General features: G+C 63.4%; 1 protein-coding gene across 1 annotated transcript; it reads left to right on the forward strand.

The window, feature by feature from the left end:
- The first annotated feature begins 2,170 nt into the window (after window positions 1-2,170).
- ECEL1 (endothelin converting enzyme like 1) lies at window positions 2,171-25,078 on the forward strand. The gene is made up of 18 exons (XM_054570596.1): window positions 2,171-2,185; window positions 18,195-19,070; window positions 19,612-19,680; window positions 19,785-19,895; window positions 19,971-20,063; window positions 20,212-20,336; window positions 21,008-21,230; window positions 21,731-21,829; window positions 22,089-22,163; window positions 22,348-22,451; window positions 22,730-22,788; window positions 22,862-22,913; window positions 23,418-23,485; window positions 23,649-23,773; window positions 24,067-24,132; window positions 24,511-24,606; window positions 24,779-24,855; window positions 24,979-25,078. Exons 2-18 carry the CDS (start codon window positions 18,285-18,287, stop codon window positions 25,076-25,078), a joined length of 2,328 nt encoding a protein of 775 aa, XP_054426571.1. The 5' UTR covers window positions 2,171-2,185; window positions 18,195-18,284.

The raw sequence follows: 25,078 nt of genomic DNA on the forward strand, positions 1-25,078 counted from the left end.
TGTCTTGTCTCTCTCCAATCCCCTCTCTCAGAGTCCCTGTTGGTTTCTCTGTCCCTCTCTTTCTCTCCCTTTGTCCCTCTCTCCCTGCCACCCCCGCCCCTCTCTCTGTCTCTCCCTGACACCCTCATCTCCTGCCTCTCACTCCTGTCCTCGCCTTCCCTGTGCGTCTGTGTCTCTTGTTCTCTCTCCGTGCCCTCCACCCTGCTTCCCAGGACCCAGCGCCCCTCCTCTTCCCAAGCTCTCTTCCCGGCCTTGGTGGGGGCGGAGGGGGAACCCAAGCACATTTCTTGTTGTCCAGGCCTAATATCTTAATGCAAGGCCATTACTCACCCGGAGCCCAGGCAGGGCAGGCCTCTCCCCTTCTCGTTTGTCATCCAGAGTGAAACCTCTGCGTCGTTCCCTGGGGATCAGATTAAGGGACTGACAGGCTGGATGAACAAATGTAGCTGCCAGCGACACCCACCTCTCCACTCCCCGCCCCCTTGCCCCAGCCTCCCAGGCACTGGGTCCCTGAACTTTAGCAGGGAGGTCTGAGGCCTTAGAGTCCTGTCTCTCCATTCTATTCCTCTTCAAAGTGTCCAGCGAGGGGCAAGGGATAGCAGGGGCATTTTTCATGAGAGAGAAGAGAAGCTGGGTCCAGGGTGGCCTGGACCCTTGGGGCTGTGGAGGATTCACTATAAAAACAGAACAGCCAACACTACATCATATCTAGTCCTTAAGGCCTGTCAGGTCCTGTCGGAAGCCCTTTACCTGTAATCACTCCTTCCAGCCTTCCAGCCACCCAAAGTGGTAAACACTAATTTTATCCTCATTTTACAGGGGCTCAGAGAGGCTGAGTGACTGGCCCAAGGTCACACAGCCAGTGAAATCTGTGTCAGGCATAGTGCTTTGTTTCTTTGTTAGTTTTCTCAACACAATGTCTGTGGGAGAGGGGCCAGTAGCAGCCCCTTCTAACAGGTGAGAAAACAGAGCCTTTGCCCCGGTCTAGCGCCCCGCCCCCTTTCTCCTTCCAGAGAACAGGCCCAGCTCTGCACTGCCGTTTGCAGAGCACGTGTGGCTGCAGCCAGTTTGGGGGAAGCAGGTGTGTGAGGCTCCCTGGCCTGGCCTGGCTGACCCTCAGCCCCTTCTCTGGGGTCACAGACTCCACCAGGGTTCTCGGTTGGCAGGGGCAGCATCCAGGGTAACTAACCCACCATCATCGCACCTCTTTTGGGCCCTGTCGCGGAGCATCTGCCCTCTAAACCCAGACCCCAGAGCTGAGAGCTGAGGGCTACTCCATGGGAGGGGCAGGGAAAAGGCTGTGGAGCCCACCTGGAGCCTTCCCACTGCTGCCTGGACACCAACTCTTTCCACTTTCCACATCAGCTCTGTTCCCATAGTAACCACTGGCTTGCTGTCTCCTAGCAACTGAGTAGTCCTCAGAGGGGAAGGCAGAGCAGTGGAGGGTGCTGACATTGGAGGCCAGCGAGCTTGGGTTCAAATCCCATCATAGCTGTGAAGCCTTTGGCAAGTCACTTAACCTCTCTGAACCTCTGCTTTCCCATCTGTGTAATGGGGATGATAATGTTCAAGGATTAAGCATTTTGGGTTACGTTGTCAGTCTGTGAAACATGAAGGGCTATGCAAAGGCGTGGAATTAATGACACAGGCCAGTGAGCAGAGGAAGGTGCATCCTGGGTCCCAGGTGGGAGCCCGGTGTGGGAGGGCCTCCTCATTATGAGGGTCCCCAGCCTGGCCCACCTGGCAGCCCCATCCAGGCTCCTTGGCCCTTCAGACCTCCACAGTCCTCCGTGGGGTGCTTTCTGTCATCCAGAGCCCATGGATCTTTCCAGAGAAACCACATCCCACGACCGCTCTTCCTCCCCTTTATAAACTGCAATGTATCAGCTACTAGAATGGGATTGTATCCAGTGCGATACATTCCCCTTATCACTGCCCAGTGTCAGATGCGGAAACGGGCTCAGCGAGGTTAAGTTACATGCCAAGGTCTTGCAGCTCCCGGGACGAAGCGCTGGGCCTGGAACCTGGGTCTCTCAGACAGCCTGACCACAGCTTTCCTGCTGTGCCCGATGAGTCAGGGAAGAAAGAGTGGGGAGGGAGGGGGGCCCAAGGATGGAGGTGGGGAAGGCGGGAGGGAGGGAGATCGGAGGACAGGCCCTGCAGGACAGGCCCGGGAGCGCCCGAGGTAAGGGGCACAGGCCAGGGGACAGGACGGAGAGCCGGCCAAAGCACCAGGGCGGGAGGACATCTCCGGGGCGCCTAACCGGTTCTGACAAATGGCCTGGCGGCGGCTCCTCATCCCGAGGCGCCCCGGGAACGCGCTCTGGGGGGAGGCCGCGAGGGGGGCCGCCACGGGGTGGGCTCAGGAATTAGCCGCTTTTCTCGGCACCGTCGCGGGGAGGCGACGGCCGAGGGAGCCGTCAAACCGGGGCAGGTGCAGAAGACGGGGAGCGGCGGCCCGAGTGCTCTGGGGCAGGACGGGGTGGGGGAGGCAGAGCCCCCAGACTGTGTCCGCGGGGCCTGGGCCGCAGCCAGACCCGCAGCGCCTCCGGCGGGCGCCGGACCCTCGGTCTGGTCCTCCTTGGCTGTGGGTCGAGGAGCTGAGCGGGACCCAGACCCGCCTTCCCGGGGAGCTCGGCCGCCCCGCCCCTTTCCCGGTGGCCCCGCCCCCCGCCCCCTTCCAGGCTGAGCGCCCACTGCCCGCCCAGCCCCCAGCCCGGGCTCGCGCCGCCGCGGTCGCTGCGGCAGCTCGAGCCGCTTGATTCAATTAACTAACTCCCGATAAGACAGATGTGCAATTTCGCGTCGCCTGCCATTAGGCGGAGAGGAAGGGGCCCGCGGGCGGGGGGCGGGCGGTGACGTCACGGCCTGGCCGCTGACGTCCCGGGCGTCGGGCCAGGAGTCCCGCAGCGCTCAGGCCAGGCCCCGCCCTCTGCAGGGAGTGCGGACTTCAGAGTGTGAGTGTGCTTGCGCCCGTGAGTGCGTGTGCACACTTGCGTCCGTGCACCGCACCTCTGGGGGACGCCCTGGGCCTCGAAGGTCTCCGCTGGGTCCGGGGTTTGGCCCAATTAGGCTGATTCCTAAGAGTGCCACCTCCCCATACTCTGTAACAAACCCTCCTCTGTCCTCTTGGCCCCCTGAATTTGCCACCCTCCCGTGGCCCTAGCCTCGCGTCTCATACCTTGGTGGAGCTTTGTGCTGGGTGCGTGCACAGCGAGGTCCTTGCTTGTGCATACACACTCAGGCATGCACACGCAAGTGTGCACGCAGGGCCCACCAGGGCACCCAGATATATGCCCGCAGGATGCCTACTTCCAGATGCACACGGTGGTGCCCAGGTGCACACACAGGCACGCAGGTAACCACAACAGTGCCTCCCAGCCACCCGTGCACACACATGCACCCACAGGTGCACATACCTGCAGCTGTCCCCCCCCCCCACACTTCAGCCCCTCCTTAGGCTCCCGGGCCGCCTGAGGGGGCTGAGAAAGGGGCAGCAGAGGGGGAAGGGAAACCTTGTCAAGGACACCAGCAAGGAAAGGAAAAAAAAATGAAGTAGAAGAAATAAAATCAAAAGGCTTTTAAGGGCTGCTCTCCCCAAGTAGTTGATGTCTTGGCTGCGATTGCCAGCAATGAAATATTGTGCTCTCTGATCGCTTAATGCACGGAGTTCCGCAGCCCCTCCCCCAGCCCAGAGGCAGGCAGTCCCCTCCCCCCCCACCCCTCCTTTCCGGCTTTCCCTGGCAGAGCAGCCTCCTCGCTCCCAGAGGGCCCAGAGGGTGTGGTGGAGGGCTCACCTGATACCCACTTCCAGCCTGGCACTGGTGCCAGGAGGGGGCTCCAGAAGCCACAGCTGGCATGGGGTTCCCAGCCCACAGCCTGGGCAGCAGGAGAGGACCCAGATCTGGCCTGGGACCCCGGCCTGTGCCTGGCAGTTGTGCTGCTCAGGGCCCTCCCTGCAGAGATGCTGGGTCCTCACTGAGGCCCCTTCGAGCAGGAAGGGAGGGGCATGTGTGCGGCGCAGGGATCCCCAGGCGCTAGAGAGGATGAAGCTCTTGGAGACTGTGTGTGTTGGGGGCGGAGGAGGGCGGCAGGGGCTGGAGGGTGGATAGGTGCGGGTGGCAGGTGGATGGGTAGGGGTGGTCCTGGCCTAATTCTCAGCCTTTAGTTAAAGACTGAGCTCAGCTATGGTTAAAAGGCCTGGCTTTCTGCTTCAGCTCACATTCCAGCTCCATCACTCCCTGGCTGTGACCTTGGGCCAGCTCCCAGCTCCTGTGCCTGAGTTCCACACCAGGAAGGATGGAGCAAATAATAGAACTGGTCTCATAGGGTTATTGGAGGATTAAAATAGAAAATATATGCAAAGTGCTTAGCACAGAGCCTGTGCACGGTGGGGGGGGGCATAAGTGGGTCTAATTATCTCTGTAATGTCCCCCCTGCCCTACCCCCCTTGCCCAGGACTTTGGAGGGGCAGCTGGGAACAACCTGAGAAACGTGGCTGCCCACTGCGCCCTTCTCTTTCTCCTCCTCCTCCTCCTCCTCGTCCCCCCCCTCCCTCCTCCTCCTCCTCCTCCACCATCCTTGCTTACAGACCTCTCCCCGCCCCCAGGCGATTGTTCACCTCGCCTTTCTGTCAGGGCGGCCAAATTGGCCAAATCTCCGTAATGCTAAAAAATTGGCCCATTAGCTGGCAGGGAACATTGACAGGAGGGAAGAGCAGTGTGCATTTCTGCCACAGATGTGCGGGGAAGGGGGGCCGGAGGGAGGGGGTCCAGGGCTCCCCGGGAGCCAGCAACGCCCAGAGAGTGGCCAGCAGCCCAGCTGTATGGGTGGGTGTGTGGGTGTGTGGGTGTGGCTGGCGAGGGCCTCGTTCTAGGCCATACCTGCTGCTGGGGCTTCCACAGCATCGCCTCATAGAAACCCCACAGCAGCCCTGAGAGGTTGGCCCTGTCTATTCCCCTGATACAGGTGAGGAAACTGAGGCTTGCGACAAGAAGGGCTTGAGCAAGGTTGCTCCATGGATGTCAGGGAGAGGACTCAGCCGCTGGTCTGAGAGCCCACTGGCCTCCCTGCAGCCCCCTTTCCAGGTGCCCCAGGACCCCCAGATACCCCAGAGTGGAGTTCCTGAAGTCTCTGCTCTCTGTCCCACCTCCTGGCTCCCGTTCAGCCCACAGGGGGTTTCTCACTGCAGGGCGTGGGTGGGGGGCGGGGAGGGAGCGGCTCAAGGCTTCCAGCTGGCCCCGCCCCCCAGGGGGAGTGCTCAGATGAGGACCGCCCACCAGGTCATTCCCAGCCTAGAGGTCTGGTCGTGGGACCAGGCTCCGCCACCCCTGCCCCCTTGTGCGCAATCTCAGATATTCTTCATTATCCCCATTTTTAAAAAAGATTTTATTTATTTTTAGAGAGAGGGGAAGGGAGAAAGAGAGGGAGAGAAACATCGATCAGTTGCCTCTCACACCCCCCAACCGGGGACCCGGCCCACAAACCGCGCGTGCCCTGACGGGAATCGCACAGGCAAACGTTTGGCCTGCGGGGACGATGCCCGACCCACTGAGCCACGCTGGTCAGGCCTCGTTATCCCCATTTTTGGGTGAGAAAAATGAGGCTTTAAGAGGCCAAGTGACCTGTTCACAGAGAGGAAAGGAAGGTGCTGGGATTTAATCCAGACAACAGAGCCTGAGGTTTTAATTCTTGGGCTCCAGGGATGGGCACCTACCTCACTGCTGGGGTCCTATTAGGGGACAGTTTTAATCTTGAAAATGTTTTCATTCATTCTTTTATTCCATAAATATTAAGCACCCCCTAGTGCCCTGGGGACACATAATGAATAAGACGCGTCCCCAGCCCCAGCTGCTGCAGGCAGCTGAGGCCGCCTCTCCTTCATTCCTGCAGACCCGGGGCCCCGGCCATCTCCCGCAGTCCTCGCCTCTTCTCTTCCTCCCTGGCTTCCTGGATCTACTTACATAGCAATGCCAGTGCACTGAGCTACACGGACTCCGGGGTCACCATGCCTGCCCTTGAGGGGCTGAGGCGCCTGCCAGGGGGCCTCAGGGCCCTCCTGGTCCTTTCTCTGCAGTCCCCAGCCCCCTTCCCCCACTCCCTCAGAACTCAGGCAGAGTGCCAGGTTGCCTGGCTCATCTCTGCAGCGATGGCTGCCCTCTCAGGCCCCGAGTGACCAAGACATCAGGGCTGAAGAGAGGGGGGCCGGTGGGCTGGGAGGACTCTTCTCTCTTGGCCACCATCTGGTCCTGCGTCCTGAGACATTACCAAGGGCCCTGCTGGGCCGCGGTGTGTCCTGCGCTCCAGGGCTGCCATGCTCCTGCCCTCCCCTCCCGACCTGACTGCCCGGCCCCAGCTTGGCTACTGTCCACAAGAGGGGAACGACCCCGGAGTCAGCCACAGCCCAGAAAACAAGGGAACACTCGGGGCGATGGGACAGTCTGGCCGCTGTCGGGCTAGAGACAGAAAGGCTCCCGTTGCCCGTTTTCCTACTCCAGCCCTGGCAAAGTTAGCAGGGCCAGGAGGGGGCACCTCTGGGTGCTGAGTCCCCGTAGACCCAGCGTCTCTCCTCTCCCCGTGACCGCCGGCTTCACTCCCCGCGCTCCTCGACTGAGAGGCGGTGAGCCATGGTGGTTATGACTTTGGGCACCGGTATCAGGCAGGTCAGGGTCAAGTCCTCCCTCTGCCACTCCCTGGCTCTGCGGCTTTGGGCAAGCTCCTTCTCTACAGGCCTTGGTCTCCCCGCCTGTGAAATGGGAGCATATTCTGGCAGCCACTTCCTGGGTATCGTGAGGATGCACTGAGGGGAAATGCCTGCTGTCTTAGCGCAGCGCCTGGCGTGGTGTCAGTCCTGATGGCAACGACGGTGATGGGGACAGTGAGGAGGGCGATTTCGGTGAAAACAATGGTGATGTGATAATTAGGAACGTGATGGTCATGATCTAACAACGCCATGATGGTCGTTGGAGATGCCGCTGCTGCTGAATTTGGCGGACGTGACAGCAGAGAAGGAGGTGGGGGTGGTGATCGTAATTCAACGGGGATGATCGCGGTGGCAGTGGTCATGGTGATGATGATGATGATGATGATGGCAAATTTGGAGAAAGTCATAATGCTGATAGAGGAGGTGACGCCGCTGCTGCTGATGGTGACGCGGCGGGTGTTGGTGGCGACGGTGGTGGGGAAGAGGGTGATGAAACGGATGGAGTAATGTGGCTCCTGGCCCAAAGGAACGGAGAGGAAGCAGGTGCGAAGCCCAGAGGCGCCACTCAGGGCCTCTCACGGGCCCCACCCGCATGGCCTGGCCGCCGGGGGCCACCCTCGCCAGCCAGCCCCCGGGAAGGCCGGGGCCTTGCTCCTTCCAGCCTGAGGGTGCCTGGCGTGAGTCCAGGCTCTGGCCGGGCCATGGCCTCTCGGCTTCACCCAGAGTCCCCGAGGGACAGTGCGAGCCCTGGGTCTCCTGGCCCGATGACCCCGCCAGCAGCTGACCGTGGGGTCAGGCATGGCACTGCTGCATGGGCCTTGGGCAGATGTCCCAAGGCTGTGGCTCTTCCCTCAGGGCTCGGCAGAGGGTGAGGGTAGGGCTGTGGAACCCTGGCAGGCTCTGCGGGAGGGGACAGCTCTGTGGGCTGGAGGGGGCTGGTTGACACAGCGCTTCTGAGCTTGGGGTCACCATTTCAAATCCAGTCCCACCACTGACAAGCTGGGCAGCCTTGGCTGTTTCTTCATCTCTCAGAGTCTCAGCTTCATCGCTGTCTCGGCACATAGGATGGTGAGGGCAAATACCTGGCCGTCGTTACTTTTGCAAGAATCGTGAGTTGGGAGTCAGGAGAACACCTGGCCTGTAGGAGACACTTGGAGATGTCACTGACTTCATTCTTATGCATTTCGGTGACTCCAAGAGACTGCACCTATCCCGGCCAGGGCCAGGCCTGGGTTCTCATGGGCTGGGCTGGAGGCTGGGCTGGGGGCTCCCGCCACTGGGCCTTCTGCAGGCAGGCTGGGCCGGCAGGCTCGGCTCAGCGGCCCCACCTTCCTCTCCCCTCCCTGCGCCGGGCTGCCCGGCCCTCCAAGGCCCCCATCTCCCGGCCTCCCCCTGTGCCCTCTCCACAGGCTGGTGAGGGCTCTGACGTGTGAAATAAAAAGGGATTTTAATTACCTCTCAGCAAAACAGCAATTAGAGAAAATCACAGCAAAACAGCGGTCCCCTCCTCCACTCCCCCCCTAGGTCTGCCTTCTCCCCTTTATCCCCAGCCCCCGCCCAGCTCTGAGGGAGCCCTCCAGTTCAGCTCTGTGTCCCCGCCTCCCAGGTCTGGAGTGCAGGAGACAAAGGACACGAGGTGGTCTGTGCTGGGGACAGGTCTGGGGCTGGCCGCTCAGGGGCGCCCACACCTGGGAGACAGCCAGTAGCCATCGCTGGGTGTGCCCTGGGACTCGCCCATCCTGTGCGGGTGTGTGGTGAGCACGTGCAAATGCCGTGTGTGCACGGGTGCGCATCGGCAGCCCGGGCCAGCGCGGCCCTCGGGAGGGGCCCTCCGCGCTGGGAAGGCCGAACCGTTTCCAACAGGCTTTCACAATAATTGCCTGTGACCCCGAGCGGTAGCTCCTTGTCCACTCGCTGTCCCCTCCCCAGGACCCCCCCCCTGCCCACCACTCCCAGGGGTCACTTCTCTGTCCTTGTGCACAGCCTGAGGCACCTGTGCTGCACTTGGGGAGGGGGCCAGAGAGGGCAGGGCTGGACTGTCCCCACAGGTGGCCCGAGCCTGGGGGTGGCAGGTGGTGGGTGGCTGATTGAAGCGGTAATTGCAGGCAGCAGGCTCTAGCTAATGCCTGTTATGATTAAGCCCCATTACATAGGGAGGCAGCTCAGGCATGGTGGTGGGGGTGGGGACGGGGAGGCCGGCCGGCAGGGGGGTGGGGGAGCTGCACTGGGGCTGGCTGACAGGCTTTCTCATGGGGGGTGGGGGGCAGGCAGCCGCAGCCACCTCTGCGGTCCCCTCCGCCTCCAGACCTGTGGCCAACAGGCGCCCACCCAGCTGAGGTGGGAGAGCCAGAGCTTAGAAGTGGGAAGGGCACTGCGACATACACACCCACCTCTGGGCGAAGGTCTGAAAGCCTCTCTCCGGTTCTCTCAGGGGCCCAGCTGGCTCTGGTGCACAGCAGCTTCCTGACCATTAATCTCGGCACCAGAGGCACCCTGGTAACCGTAAGCCTCCCTGCCTTGGCCGGGGACACCGTGTCATTGGATCACTGAGGCGAGAACGGCTGCAATTAGACAGCTGACATCAGGGACCCCAATCCCACCTCATCTCATTGGGCGCCATAGGTGCCAATCACACACCCTTCGTGCCCACTGGCTGTGGGTGGCCAAGCCTGCCGATCCTCTGACCTGGGCCCTGGAGTCTGGCCTACTTGTCCATGGGGAGCAGGCCTTCGCAGAGGCCCAGAGAGGTTGCACAACTTTCCCAAGAACACACAGCAATGCTGAGTCAGACTTTGTGTTACCCTAGCTCAGGGGTTTTCAACCGGTGCGCAAGGATTTTTTGAGACACGCAGTTCCTGGCCATTTAGTCAGGGCACTGACCTCTTTCCCCTTAGATTCTGCAATAAAAAAATGACAACAGCCAACACACCAGCCATCCAGTGTGAATGAATCAAAATTATATCTATATTTTTGGTCAGATCAGCAAAAGACATTTTATTTGGTGTGCGGCAAAAAGGTTGAAAATCTCTGCCCTACACCCCGAGCTTGGCCACTTACTGGCTGTGCGACATGTGAAACCTCTCAGGACCTCAGTTGCTGCCTCTGTAAAATGGGGACAATAGCAGGACCCACTCCTGGAAATGCTGTGAGAATCCGATGAGGCACCTTAGCCCTTGGAGCCCATGACCTGGCCCGAAACTCGGGCACCAGCATTCTCGGCACGGTCTCGGTCCTTCAGCCCGCGCCCTCCCGGTGGGCAGAACTCAGGCGCCCCGAGGTTCCACCGCCGTGTGTGCTTCCCCTGTTGCCCAGTCAAACACAAATCTAGGGACTTCATAGATGTAATTACTCGGGCCCTTTAAAAGCTGAGTTGCTCTAGCTGGTTGGCGAGAGAATGACAGCCTCTGATCATGAGAAGGATTCAATTTTTCGGGGGAGATTTTCCACTGATGATTTTAGAGACGGAGGGGCCAGGAGACCAGGGAAGGGGGCGGCCTCTGGGAGCTGAGGGCAGCCCTAGGCTGATAGTCCCCAAAGACTGGGTGCTTGATTCTACGACCGGAGGAGCTGAATTCTGCTACCACCCTGAACTTGGAAGGGGAGCCGAAGCTCCAGGTGAGGGCCCAGTGCCCATGACCCTGACTTCAGCCCTATGAGACCCTGAGCGGAGATTCCAGCCACACTGCGCCTGGACTTCTGACCTACAGAAGCTGAGATAATAAGTTTGCCTTGTTTTAAGCTGCTAAGTTTGTGGTGGTTTGGTACCCAGCCATAGACAACTGATAACCCTCTCCGGTAGTTCTGATGGAGGCCCTGAGACATCCTGCAGGTGGGGCACCGGGAGCCAGCCCGAGGGCAGCCCCCGGCGAGGCTGGCCGGCCCTCGGCCCAGTGGCTGAGCCTCGGCAGCTGGTTCCGCTGCGAGGAGCGGGTGGAGGCCAGAGGCTTGGCGGCCAGGCTTCCTGCTCGGGGCCAGCCTGGGGCTGGGCCCTGGCATCCTTCTGCCAGTCTCAAATCTGACCTGTCGCCTCCTCTACAGGGACCCTCACCACACACCATCCCAGCCCCGCCCCCGCCCAGGGTGGGCTGGCAGGAGGCAGAGCTGGGCTTGGGGGTCCCGTGGCATAGTGTCGGGTGGCACCTCCAAATCCAGTACTCTTGCCTCTGTCCCGCAGCTCCCCTTCGAGGACTCTGACAACGCTCCCCTTCAACTCACAGTCTAGGAGGAGGCCCCGCCCAGGGCCAGGCCCCCTGAGTCCCTCTGAGCCTCTCTGTCTCCTCCCCTCTGCAGCCCTGCTCTCTCTCCTAAAAGGGACAATTAGTGGCCTCAGCTTTCATTAGCTAACGATCCCTCTCAGCTCCAATCACTTGAATTGATGATGGAGTGCTGGGGGAGGGGACCTCCCGGCGACCCTGGGAGGCGAGGAAGAGGCCCCGCTGGCCCCACTGCCCTCTCCGGGCCCTGCCCATCCCGAGCCTCCCTCCCCCGCTTAGTAGCCCCCAATGAGGGCCAGTGGAGGCTCTGACAGAAAGGGGTCCACCTTCCTATGTCCCCCAGCGCCTGTGGCCTTATTTGCAGCTTGCGTTAGAGGCTGAGAGGCCCACTGTGGCCTGGCCATCGAACAGGGAGCCCAAGGGGCCTGGCTGTCGGAGCTGGAGGACCGCGGGCCTCAGATTCCCCGCCCCTCGCCTCCCCACCCCCACGGCCACCACCCTGCTTCGGCTCTGCCAGACAGACCCCGTCCCCAGCTGCTCTGTGGTTGAGGCCTGGCCCTTCAGGCTTGGCAAGAAGGACAGGGCGGGGGGAAAATCTGGGGTCCCAAAAGAGCTGAGAAAGAGAGACGGTGAAAATACCACGTTACAAGCCAAGTCAGGTGGGGACGAGGGCGGTACAGGATGTACTTTGAGCAACAGAAAGAAAACGACGGGGCACCTCAGATGGAGGATCCAGGCCCTTGGAGGTGGGGGCACCTGGAGGAGAGGTCGAGGCCCGGTGGGAGGCCCTGGGATTCGCCCTGAGGTCTCTGGGCAGAGCCAGCCTTGGGGCCTGCAAGCTCCCCTCCCCCATTCCGCACCCCCAACACAGCTCCTGGGCCGAGGCCAGAGCCGGGCTCCTGCATTGCTTTCGCTGTGGTCCTGAGCGCCCTGCCTGTCCTCCCGCGGAGCTGTCCTCCAGCTCCCAGCCCACAGTGTGCACGTCCCCGAGGCCCTGAAAGCAGGCAACACAGGTTCGGATCTCAGCTTCACTACGAGTGAGCTGGGTGGACTTGGGCAACTTTCTTTCCTTCTCTGGGCCTCAGTTTCCTTCTGTGTAAACTGAGGGGTTGCTGGGAGACTCGGTGTGTTGAAGCAGGTAGAGAGTTTGGCTCAGAGCACTCAGTGGCACTTAGGAGATGCCCCACACACGTCACTGTGGGGGTTCTGCCCCCCACCCCCCGCGCTGCGGGAGCTCCATCCAGACTGGTGCGGGGCCTTCTCTGTCCAGCCCCGGCCTCGAAGCCGGCTCGGGCCGGGCTCCGTCTGGGGCTCTCCCTCCTCGGGTGGGGCCTGTGCACCCCCAGGACGAGGGGGGATCCTGGAAGCTTGACACGGGCCTAAAGGAGGACAGCTGGGATGGGATTGAGGCCTTTAGGCAAAAGGGGTGGCTTGAGCAAAGGCACAGAGGTGACAACACAGTCCCTTTGAGGAGGAGGGACATTCAGGGGACAGTAAGCCAGGCGGCTGGAAAGAGGTCTGGGGCCAGATGGAGGAGGCCTCGGAGGGGCCGCAGAGGGCGCGCGGCAGGGCTGGGCAGGACTGGGCAGGATGCAGCAGTGCCTGGGGCCAAGGGGGACAGACCCCGCCCCTCCAGTAAGAAGCCGGGACTAAGGGCCAGAACTGAGAGAGGACGGAGGGAGAAGGGCGAGGAAGCGAGGAACCTTCCTGAGGCTGCGCACCCAGGGCTTGGCCCCGATGTACTGAAGGGGGGAAGAGGAGGGAAAATGAAAGATGAGATGGGGTGCAGTGAGCCACTGGCGCGGGCAGGGGCAGGTCTCTCCACACTTCTCACCTGGGCACGGCCTCCAGCGACGGAGAGGTGGGGTGGGGGCAGGCCCAGGGTGAGGTGAGTGGCAGGACACTAGGTATGGCCTCGGGGTTGGGAGACCAGACAGGGGTGATCAAGGCAGCCCAAGTGTCTCTTCGCTAGGGACGGTAATGCTGAGGGCTTCTGTGTGGGAAGGGCTGGTAAAGGCCTGCGGACACCAGGCACTAAATCATATTTATTTTTCTAAACAAACAGCGATGCCCGCAAGGCGGGGGCGCTCCCCTGAGGTGGTCACAGCGCTTCCCTCCTGCCCGGGGAAGGCCTGGAGGGGGACGTCTGTGAAGAGGGGCCCTCGCGCCTGCCGCCCTACATATCGCTGGAGTTTGAATCATTTCAAACAAGGTTATATTTCTCCATTTCTCGTTTGAAATAAAAACCTGATCTAGAGGCCAGCAGGCGACTCCAGAGGAGTGTGTGCCCAGGGGGCACAGAACCTACCTCAGGGCAGGAGAGTGGCAGCGAGAGAACATGGGAGGGGAGGAATGGCCCATCCTGTCGTCTGAGGGGCCCCAGGGCCCAGGGAAGGCATGCGCAGATCTGAGTGTCTGGGCGGGCGTGTGGGTGGGGGTGCCGTGCCCGGTGCCAGGCCTGGCCGGGGAGGACACTCCACACAGGAGGTCCCCGGAGCTGCCCCTGCTGAGTGAGATCCGACCGCGTCCACCACAGAGGTTGCCCTTCCCAGGCTCCGGGCTGCACGGCTGATTAAGATGCTGGCAGTGCAGCAGGGGCCCAGGGAGGGCAAGTCCGCAGCTCGCGGAGGCTTTACTGGACCCGACAGAGAGGCTGACACCCCCAGAAGGGCGAGTGGCAATAAGCCAACAGAAGAGGAGATGGGAGAAGGCGTTCCAGGCAGCGGGAACAGCAGGTGCTAAGCCCCTGAGCTGTGTGAGAGCCAGCTAAGTTCCGGGAGATGAAACTAGGGCAGAGTGGCCTGAGGAGAGAGAGGCAGGGGCAGGCCGAGGAGGATGGGGAGGAGGCCACTGCCCTGTGTGCCTTGTTAGGTGCGCAAATTCCATCACGAGGGGTGACGAGGGGGCTCTGGGAGCTGGAGCCCGCGGGGAGGCCGTGGCAGCTGTCTAGACCGGAGTGGGTGTCCATGGCATTGAGACCTAGCAGAGTGGCTTGGCTAGGGGTCTGCACAGGAGAGACTCTTAACCCCAGCCCAGTGAGGTCCAGCGAGTTTGGGGAGAAGATGGGCCAGGCCAGGGAGCCCAAGAATCTGAAGTAAGTGGAGCAGGGGTCCAGGCCTCCCCCACCCCGACTGACCTGGAGCAGAGCCGGCTGCTCAAGCAGGTCCCATGGGCACCCACTTGCCCGCTCTAGTCATAGCAACAGGGAGCACAGCAACAGGGCGAAATGAAGGTGCAGGTTGGGTGGTGGGGTGTGTGGGCCTTTGGAGCCCCCAGTTCTGCTGTGCGCCCCCCAGATTTCTAGGAAGACCCTGAGTCAGCACCGTGGTGGCCGCCTCGTGGCTCCAGCCTTCCCGAGCCCCTCCCAGCACCCGGCCACTTGGGAGAGTCATTTCATTTCTCAAATTAAAAATCCATTTTGCACTGTGAATAATAGATAGGATGAGCCCCGGGAGGCGGAGCAGAGGACAGGACGCTGGTTGGGGGGGCGGGGAGGGTAAGGGAGGGACTTCCAGGACGTAGCAGATACCGCAGAGCTGTCAGTGTGGTCCGCAGGGCGGAGCCTGGGGGCAGCCTCCAGAGCAGGGGCAGTGCGAGGGGTTCAGCTCCCAAGGGGCTCGAACAGCAGTCTGCCCCCCAAGATGCGCACGCCAGAGGGGCACACGATTGTGTCTGATCATCACATGGCCTAGCTTCAGGCCGTCAGCGCCCCTTTGGAGTAAAGCGTTTGACACCTCCCTTGGTGCTGAATGCAGATTAAAAGCACAAAGAGCCCCTTTGCCCTGCCCTGCCCTGCCCTCCCTCAGCCAGAGGGGCGCCACCAGGGTGAGGCCTGCAGTTCCCAGGGAGTTGGGGGCGCACTGCACCCCTGCCCCAGGACCCGCTCCCGGCAGGGGTGGGCTGGCATCTGGGGCCGTGGTCAGGGAAGGGGCAACGGGGAAGGGTTCGGGAGCTGCCTGGAGCCCCGACCTCTGTCCTCACATTGCTCGGGCCTTCTCCCTCCAAGGCGGCTCTGGCCACGCGCCCTCACTCCTGTTTCTCCCGCCCCCCAAGCTGGGGCCTCCATTTGCCTCCCTCAGGGCTTGGCTGGACGCTGTGTGTCCACATTCTGTTGCTCCTCGGGGGTCACCTTGACCGTGAGGGAGAAGAAGTCGAGAAGCCTCAAAAAGAGAGTGAGGGGGTTCCGGTCACCTCTGCTCGGCTTCCCCTCAGGAGAGGCAAGGCCTGGTGGCTCTGATGGGTGGGTGCCCAGGGCCGCTAGGACAGAGGGGTCCTGGGCCCAAGCCCGTGTTGGGTGCTGGCCGCTGAGCTCAGGGCTGGGAGTCGGGGATCAGGTGCTGCACAGAGCAGGCCAGTGAGCCGCTGCAGGCAGGGCGGCCTGGCCGGGAGCGGGGGCAGACGGATGGCAGCTGAGTTGGGAGAGGGGAGGCCGGGAGCAGGTTCAGACAGCTGACCCGGGAGGAGGCGGGCACAGGAGGGGCCGGCGGCCTGGGCACCCACCGGCCGGGGCTGGGCGCTCCGTGTTCCTGGGCAAGCAGGTTTGCCTCTGCGCCTTTCTGCCTTTTAGCCGGAGGAGAATCGGTTCCCTGAGACAATATCCATTTTTATATTTCTTGGAAATTTCATGGCATTCATTTCGGGGAAAATAAAAGCTGTCATTGCTGGAGAAATGATACCAATCAGGGTCTGAAAAGGCTGGAAAATTATCCTTCTGGAGAGAAAACGTTGAGGGAAAAATGCAGATTAAAAGCACAAAGAGCCACTTTGCCACCGCCCTGCCCTCCCTTCCCCCCTTGTGGAATCGCCACATTTTACATAATTCCACCTCTCTTCTGTAGAATTAATTGGACCTCAGAAGAACGTAATGGGCAGAGGAGGACTTGAGATGGCCAGAGGTGGAGGCGGAGAGTACCCAGCGCAGTGGCTTAGAGATGGACAGGTGGCCAGACACGGGGCAGGCAGAGCAGGGGCCGAGGCAGCCACTCAGGTTAGGAGCCAGGTGGCCGGGCTGATGAGAAGCCCCAGGAAGAGCACAGGGCGGTGGGTCCCGTGAGTCCTTGCTTTGCATGATTTGTATCAGATGGGGCTCCATAGCAGCCTCAGGCTGCCAAGTATTGTTTAGGCCGGTCCTGCAGGCGCTTTGCAGGGTCTCCTCTCAGGATACAGACAGCAGAGCACGAAGCCAGGGCAGAACAGAGAAAGCCAGGCCCCAGAGGCAGCAGCTCTGGGTTCCCCGTGGGTACCGTTGGGGGTCCAGGCAGAAGTGGGCTCTGCCGCCACAGCCGGCCCCCGGGAAGGAGGTGCCGCTCTAAGAAGTTGTAGGGGAAGAAGGTAGCGGCCGATGAACTCGGAGTCGCCCCACACATCCCCTGTCCTCGCACCAGCCCACGTACCAGGGTCCTGAGCCCCAGGCCTAGGGACTGGACTGCAGGGCAGGGCAGGGCAGGCAGCCTCCCTGCGGCCGGCAGGGCGGGCTCTCTCTTTACTCTCCAGTCCTTTTCTTCCTCCCTGGTCAGGGCCTTCCTGAGCGGTGGGGGCCAGGGCCGGCCGGGCTTGCGGGGAGGGGTGCAGGCTCATCCCCGAGGCCCCTCCTGCAGCCGCTCCCGCGCTTCCTCCACCAGGGGCTGGGTGACGGCCGCATGGGCGACCGCAGCCCCAGCGGTCCTCGGCGGCAGCCTGGGGTGGGCCGGGGCCGCGGGGGGAGGACCAGGAAGTCCCCTAATTGAAGCCCGCTCTCGCCCGGCGCCGGGATAACACATCCCGCAGCTTTTCCGGGAGCTCTCCTTGGGCGGTCGGGGCTCCAGGCCTGCGGGCTGCGCTGGGACGGCCAGAGCGCCTCACCTCCAGCCTGAGCCCCTTATCCGCGGGCTGGCGGGCAGCCTCGAGTCGGGGCGTGAGATCGCAGGGGACTCCCTTCCCGGGATTAGCAGGCTCCCGCGCTCTTGCCGGGACGCAGTTGGAACCGGAATCCCCGAGCCCGGAGTCGGTGCAAGACCCTCCGGAGCGTGTCCCCACAGCGTCCTCCCCGCCCCCGAGCTTCCGCAGAGCTGCCAGGTAGCCGGGATAGAGGCGCGAAGCAGGAGGGGGCGAGGGGGGCGGGCGGAGGAGGGTGGAGCAGCCGGCGCGCCCCCTCCCTCGGGGCTGGCGGGCGGCGCGGCGCGGCGCGGCAGCAAAGGAGCGGCGGGCGCTCGGAGATAGCGGCCGCCCGCCCCGCTCCGGCTCCGGCTCCGGTTCGGGCTCGGGCTCGGGCTCGGGCTCGGGCTCGACCCGCTCTGTTCCCGCTCGGCCCGGGCGCGCACCTGATGGGTAAGTGGCACTCTAGTCTTCCGCTGCTGCGGCCACCACCGCAGCCACCTCCGCCGCCGCGGCGAGCCTCTGGGCTTTGTCTGCGTCCTCGTAGCTCCGGCTCCGGCTGCGCCTGCGACTCCGCGGCCGGGCTCTCCAGCTCCGCGCACTGCGCGGCGCGGCGCGGGAGGCTCGGCGCCCAGGGCTCCGGGCGCGCGGGGCTGGCTCCCTCCGCGCCAGGGGTGAAACTTCGCCCAAGTTTGGGTTCCAGGGAGGACCTGTTGAAGCCGGGGAGTAGCCCAGGACGGGGACAGAGAGTCTGGGGACGGTGCTGGGTCTAGGTTTTTAGGGCCGTCGGGGGTTCCCCCTCTTCTTGGGCCCGACGACGTGTGACGCTTGGGAAAGGGGCTCGTGGGCACGCTAAAGGAGGACAGGACCGAGGGTGGGTCTGCTGACATCCGCCGGGGCAAAGTTTGTTTTTTTAGCCTATTTCTTGAGCATCCAGTTCCAGGTGGGGAGCCGAGGGCGGCTTCAAGATCCGCATAGGCGCACCCCTGACCGCGCCTCCTTTTCCCAGCCTCTGCTTCCCCCTCCCCCACCTGGCGTGGCTGTAGCAGGTCGTGGACAAGAAAGGCAAGGGGAAGAGAAACAGCCTTGCACTGAAGGCCTACTACGTGCCAGGCCCCGTGCCCGGTGCCCCAGCTTTCCATCAGGGGACTCCCAAATCTGTGACAGGCCTAGGTGGTCAGGGAGAGAGGGGACAGGTCAAAGGATGCGACTGCGCAAGCAGGGAGGGGGTGGCTGCTCGGAGCCTCCCCTTTCCTCATTCTCCCAGTGGCGCAGGGAGGCCAGGCACCAGGCTTGCTGGCTGGCTGAGACTCCGGTGACCTCCCGTTTCCCGACCTAGGCCTGCACTCCTTTCCGTCGTGCTTTTGGGCCCCAGGGGTGCCCCTCTAAGGGCCTCTCTAAGCCTGTGTCTACCCTTCCTGCAGCTGCGGCCCCGGGGGCCGTGCGGAGGCCGGTGGCCCAGTGGACCCTGTAGCGCAGATCGCCAAGGGCGGTGGGGCGGTGTCAGCAGCGCCATGGAGGCCCCGTATTCGATGACTGCGCACTACGACGAGTTCCAGGAGGTCAAGTATGTGAGCCGGTGCGGCACGGGGGGCTCGCGCGGGACCTCGCTGCCCCCTGGCTTCCCGCTGGGCGCGGGGCGCAGCACCACCGGCGCCCGGGCCGGTCTGCCACGCTGGAACCGGCGGGAAGTGTGTTTGCTGTCGGGGCTGGTGTTCGCTGCCGGCCTCTGCGCCATCCTGGCCGCCATGCTGGCTCTCAAATACCTGGGCCCTGGCGCGGCGGGCAGCGGTGCCTGCTCCGAGGGCTGTCCGGAGCGCAAGGCCTTCGCGCGCGCCGCCCGTTTCCTGGCCGCCAATCTGGACGCCAGCATAGACCCGTGCCAGGACTTCTATTCCTTCGCGTGCGGCGGCTGGCTACGGCGCCACGCCATCCCGGACGACAAGCTCACCTACGGCACCATCGCTGCCATCGGCGAACAGAACGAGGAGCGCCTTCGGCGCCTGCTGGCGCGGCCCGCGGGGGGGCCCGGCGGCGCGGCCCAGCGCAAGGTGCGAGCCTTCTTCCGCTCGTGCCTCGACATGCGTGAGATCGAGAGGCTCGGCCCGAGGCCCATGCTTGAGGTCATCGAGGATTGCGGTGGCTGGGACTTGGGTGGCGCCGCCGAGCGCCCGGGGTCCGCGGCGCGCTGGGACCTCAACCGGCTGCTGTACAAGGCGCAGGGCGTGTACAGCGCTGCCGCGCTCTTCTCGCTCACGGTTAGCCTGGACGACAGGAATTCCTCGCGCTACGTCATCCGCGTGAGTGTCCCCGTCTCCCCAGGTCCCCCGCCAGCGGCCAGGGACCCGAGGCGCGCGGCCCGCGTGCCATCTCTGCTGGAGGGGAGGCCAGGGAAGGGGAGAGGAGAGGGGGAGCGTGCGCTGGCAGAGCGCAGAAGGAGGGCGCCAGCAATTTTCCCAGAGCAATCGCGGAGCCATGTCGCAGCCCTGTGGCTGGCTCCGAGGGCGCGGGGAGGGAGCCGTGTGCCCGTGAGCCCTGCAGGGCTGGGGCAGGCCCGATGCGGGTCCCCGAATGTTGGTGTGAGTGTCCCTCACAGGTGCAGGAGGTCCCTCACGGGTGGAGAAAGTAAAGCTTTACTGGAGGAAGGATTCGGCGGTGGGGATCTCCCCTTGCTCATCTCCAGGAGACCAGAGCAGTCTGGAGAGAGGGAGAGGCTATAGAGCCTTGGTGCCCCTGGGGCTATGACCAGGCATGACTTGCCTGTTTGGGCTCTTAAGTGGGAATTCAGTTTGAGCTTGGCTTATTGACCTCTGACCTCTGAGCCCCCACCTCTCTGCCCAGATCGACCAAGATGGGCTCACCCTGCCAGAGAGAACCCTGTACTTGGCTCAGGATGAGGAGAGTGAGAAGGTGCGGGGGCATGGGGTGGGGTACAGGGAAGGTGTGGGGCTCCAGGAGGGACGCGCCGGGGCCTAGCACCCATCTCTGCCCTTGACGTGCCCGCCCCGGCGCAGATCCTGGCTGCGTACCGGGTGTTCATGGAGCGCCTGCTCAGCCTGCTGGGTGCTGACGCCGTGGAGCAGAAGGCCCAGGAGATCCTGCAGCTGGAGCAGCGGCTGGCCAACGTGAGCAGGGCAACCGCAGCAGGCCGGGGGAGGGGACCGCCGCGCAGCGCTGGACCAACCTGCTCTCCCCTGCAGATCACGGTGTCAGAGTATGATGACCTCCGCCGAGACGTCAGCTCCATGTACAACAAGGTGACTCTGGGGCAACTGCAGAAGATCACCCCCCACGTGAGTGTGGCCCAGCCCTGCGCGGGGAGGGGCTGGTCCTGAACTCCCAAGTCCTCCCCTCCCCAGGACACCTGCATCCCCTCTATCTCCCTGTGCCCTGGGGTGCCCACCACGCCCCGCCCCACAGTTTCCGCCCATGGCCCCACAGCTGCGGTGGAAGTGGCTGCTGGACCAGATCTTCCAGGAGGACTTCTCAGAGGATGAGGAGGTGGTGCTGCTGGCCACGGACTACATGCAGCAGGTGTCCCAGCTCATCCGCTCCACGCCCCGAAGGTAGTGCCACCGGTCGCTCGCCCCAGGCCCTTCCCCGGCTCCCCCGTCCTTTCGGTTGCCTTTGACTTCCCACCCCTACCCCGGTGCAGGAGCCACATGGTGGGGGTGAGGGAGGAGGCAGGCAAGGTGCACTGGAGGAGGAGCCCTATCCCCAGGTTCAGGCGTGGCTCTCCCACCTGCTCTGTGGGACCCTGAGCAGCTTCCTGAGCTGCGTCTGGGGACAGTGAGGCATGAGTGGATCTGGACATCAGAAGGGGCAAGTGTGGCCATAGCTCTGCCATCTCAGGGACACTGGGGGGAAAGCCTGCTCTCTGCCCACCTGAAGGAGGAGCAGAGGCCCCACAAGGTCAGCGCTGAGGCAGATGGCCACCAAAAGTGCCCACTCCCCCAGCCCACACATAGCAAGTCAGGAAACGATGCTGGCCCATGACCCGTCAGCATCAAGGGCTCTGCTCAGTGGTCAGGAGTGTGTCCCGCTGTGTGGGGACCTGCCCGTTGCCTGACTGGGCCACTACAGGTTCTGCCTCCGTCTGCCAGGAATGGCCCTCACTCCTGGGGCGGTGGTCTGACCCCCGGCTCTGGAGTATGGGGGGGCGGGGAGAGGGTGGTGTGCTCAGGGAGCCTGCGCACGCGAGCCTGCCCAGACGCCCGCTGCTTCCTCTGGCCCTCAGGATCCTGCACAACTACCTGGTGTGGCGCGTGGTGGTGGTCCTGAGTGAGCACCTGTCCCCGCCCTTCCGAGAGGCGCTGCATGAGCTGGCGCGAGAGATGGAGGGCAGCGACAAGCCCCAGGAGCTGGCCCGGGTCTGCCTGGGCCAGGCCAACCGTCACTTTGGCATGGCTCTTGGTGCTCTCTTTGTACATGAGCACTTCTCAGCCGCCAGCAAGGCCAAGGTCAGGCTGCCCTGGGCTTGGGGTGGGGATGCAGGCGCTGAGCTGGGCATGGAGGCCTTGCATGGCCTTGGTCTGAGGATGGGGAGCCCCACACACGCCCCTTGCCCCAGGAGCAGCGGGCTCAGCTTATGACTCTGCCCTGTGTGAGGCTCCAGGCTGCTTTCACCAGCCTCCTCCCCCAGGAAGACTGCCTGGTCTGTCAGCCACAGGAGGCCCCCCACTGAGCTCCTGCCCACCCTTCTCTGCCATGCTCAGCAGGCACGGCCTTGGGAATGTATGTGATCGTTGCCGGGGCAGTTTGCTCCCTTCTAGACTGGGAGCTTTTTGTCTGGGGTGCAGGGCCTGGGTCCCCACCTCCAAGGTCTCCCCTTGGTGCTCAGCACCAGCCCTGGGCTTAGGCAGTGGTGCTGAGTGATTGGGGGAACCCACGTGCCAGGTGCTAGGGGCCCTGAGCGGAGCACCCCTGGCCGGTCCTTGAGCCCCGAGCCCTGACCCTGCAGGTGCAGCAGCTGGTGGAGGACATCAAGTACATCCTGGGCCAGCGCCTGGAAGAGCTGGACTGGATGGATGCTGAGACCAAGGCGGCTGCCCGGGCCAAGGTGATGTGGGACCCCGTTCCCTTCTGTTGGCCCACACTCACTGAGCACCTGCCGTGTGCCTACCGTGGGGACAACAGCGGAGACCTAGGTGTCGTTGGTGGAGTCGGCACCACCCGCCTGCTCTCCTGGGTCCTTGAGCCACACCCTGAAGCCAGAGCTAGAGCCACACCCTGAAGCCTGAGCTAGAGCTTCCTCCTTGGCGGGCGGCGCTGTTACCTGAGGCCCCGCCCAGTCTGACCGCCCTCTCCCCCGCCCGCAGCTCCAGTACATGATGGTGATGGTGGGCTACCCTGACTTCCTGCTCAAACCCGAGGCCGTGGACAAGGAGTATGAGGTGGGCCTGCCCCCTGGCCCGTTGCTGCCCAGCCTGACCCGCTGGGCTTCTCCACGCCCCTGGCCACGACCCCCAGGGAGCCCATGGCCACTGCAGAGAAGGAGCCAGACAGAGCCAGGCCTCAGCTGATAGACCGGGGGCGGGCATGTGGCCTGCCGCTGAGTGTTGCCTGTCCCCTGTGCAGTTTGAGGTCCACGAGAAGACCTACTTCAAGAACATCTTAAACAGCATCCGCTTCAGCATCCAGCTGTCCGTCAAGAAGATCCGGCAGGAGGTGGACAAGTCCACGTGCGTGCCTGGCCCAGAGCTGGGGGGCCTGGGAGGTGCTGTGGGGAGAAGGCAGGAGGTTGGTGGGTGAACTGCTTCAGGCCCTGCTGGTGCAAGGAGCACAAGGCTTGTGCAGGTCATGAGTGGGTGCTGTCAGGGTTGGGGATCATTGGGGATCAGCCTGAGGGAGGCGCAGGCTGGGCCACAGGAACAGCCCTCAAGGAGATGGTGACTAGCAGGCGAGGGTAGTGGGGGAGCGTGCCCCACCCGCGGCAGCTGATCTCAACCTCCCTCTACAGGTGGCTGCTTCCCCCGCAAGCACTCAATGCCTACTACCTACCCAACAAGAACCAGATGGGTAAGGGGCGTGGCCTGAGAGGGGCGGGGTTTGGAGGTGGGCCGGTCTCCTGCTGACCACGCCCTCCCTGTAGTCTTCCCGGCGGGCATCCTGCAGCCCACGCTGTACGACCCCGAATTTCCACAGTGAGTACAGAGCCTGGCCTTGTCTGCGAGGTGGGCGGGGCTGCTCCCACTGCCCCCAGCCTGGGCTGGGCTCAGGAGCCGTGGCATCTGCAGACCCGGGGTCGCCATAGCCCTACTTCATCCTCCATTATTTAGGAGAATGTGTTGGTTTTTCCCTCTCTTTTGAATGTCCCGAGTCCCCCTTACCTAGTTTGAGGTGTCTTAGGTGCTTCAAAAGTGGAGCGACGCCAGTGATGAAGAAAAAGGCAAAGTCCCATGTGGGGTGCCTCAGTTTCCCCCCGTCTCCTCCCCCCATCCCAGCGCTGTGAGATGTTATTTCCTAAAAGGCAGGCGCACAGGCACTGATGGCCCCTTGTACGTACCCCACGAAGCAGCTGAGGCAGGAGTGCCCCGGGACCCTGCAGACAGCACTAGGGTCCCCCTGGGTCACCTCCCAGGGGCCTGGGCAGCGGTGAGGCGCTTGCAGAAGGCCTGCGGGGCCTGACGCTGCTGCCGTGGGCCCAGGTCTCTGAACTACGGGGGCATTGGCACCATCATCGGGCACGAGCTGACCCATGGCTACGACGACTGGGGTGAGGCTTGTGGGGATGGTGGGGGGGACAGGCAGTGGGGGCAGGGTGGCCCCATGGGGCGCTCTGTCTCCACTGGCTGGCGGGGGGGTGGGGAGGGACCGAGCACCCGGCCTGGGCCCTGGGGGTGAGGGCCCCTTCAGCCCGCCCTGCCCGTTCCCCGCAGGGGGCCAGTATGACCGCTCGGGCAACCTGCTGCACTGGTGGACAGAGGCCTCCTACGCCCGCTTCCTGCGCAAGGCCGAGTGCATCGTCCATCTCTATGACAACTTCACCGTCTACAACCAGCGGGTGAGACCCCGGCCTCCCTCGGCGCCTCGGGCCGGGCACGGCACGCACCCCCGTGTGCACACACACGTGCCCGCACGAGCCCTGTGCAGGTCCATGCGCACAGGCCCAGGGTTGCGTGCACACTCACATGGGCACGTGAACGTGCTCATGCAGACTCCCCAGGGCCAGGGGGCACAGAGGGGTTGGAGAACCTCTCAAACCCTCTGGGAGGGGGCGGGTGGGCCGGGGCCCTGGTGCCAGGTCTGAGGGAGGCCAGCGGGCCCCACGCAGCCCAGCCTTTTCCCTTCTCTCAGGTGAATGGGAAGCACACACTTGGCGAGAACATCGCAGACATGGGGGGTCTCAAGCTGGCCTACTACGTGAGCCGCCAGGGCCTGGCCTGCCGTCCCTTCAGGGGAGGGGTGGGGGTTGATGGCACTCAGCCAGAGACGGGGGTGCCTCTTCCTCCCTATCTTGCCGCCCTCTGGCCTGGGAGGCGGGGCCTGTGCCAGGCAAGAGGTCCTCTGGAAAAGGAGGGACTCCCAGGCCCTGGGTTCGGAGAGGAGGGAGGGCTGCCTGGAGGGGGTGACGCCTGCCTGGGCTCAGCCTTCCTGGGAGGGAGCGCAGCTTGGAGGGCGGGGAAGGCCGGGATCCGGGGGCGCAGGGTGGGGGATGTGTGCGGAGCTGCGGCTGACTGGGCGGGGGTGCGTCGGGTGGCCCCACTGTGGGCACCGCAGCTCCACGCTCTGCGCCCCCAGGCCTATCAGAAGTGGGTGCGGGAGCACGGCCCAGAGCACCCTCTGCACAGGCTCAAGTATACACACAACCAGCTCTTCTTCATTGCCTTTGCTCAGGTGGGCCATGTGGGGGCGGTAGGGGGTCAGGGTGGGGGAACGGCCCCAGGTTCTGATGGGAGTTTCAGGCCCAGCGGCTGGGACTTGCGAGGGGGGAGGTTGCAGGCCTTGGGCAGTGGACGCCTGGCCTCATGCCCCACCCTCCTTCCCCGCACGCCCATCCTGGGCCCAGAACTGGTGCATCAAACGGCGCTCGCAGTCCATCTACCTGCAGGTGCTGACTGACAAGCACGCCCCTGAGCACTACAGGTACGCCCGCTGGGCTGCCTGGGCCTTGGCCCCTCTTCGTGTCTGGGATGGGTGCCAGCCCTGGCGGGAAGGGAGAGCTGGGCGTGCTGGGACCCACACATGTGGGTCTCTCCTCCCACCCAGGGTGCTGGGCAGCGTGTCCCAGTTCGAGGAGTTTGGCCGGGCCTTCCATTGCCCCAAAGACTCGCCCATGAACCCTGCTCACAAGTGCTCTGTGTGGTGA

This window comes from Pteronotus mesoamericanus, unplaced genomic scaffold (assembly GCF_021234165.1).
Source record: "Pteronotus mesoamericanus isolate MK-2021 breed Mesoamerican mustached bat unplaced genomic scaffold, CSHL_Meso_final contig_1018, whole genome shotgun sequence".
In the NCBI taxonomy this organism is placed as follows: Eukaryota; Metazoa; Chordata; class Mammalia; order Chiroptera; family Mormoopidae; genus Pteronotus; species Pteronotus mesoamericanus.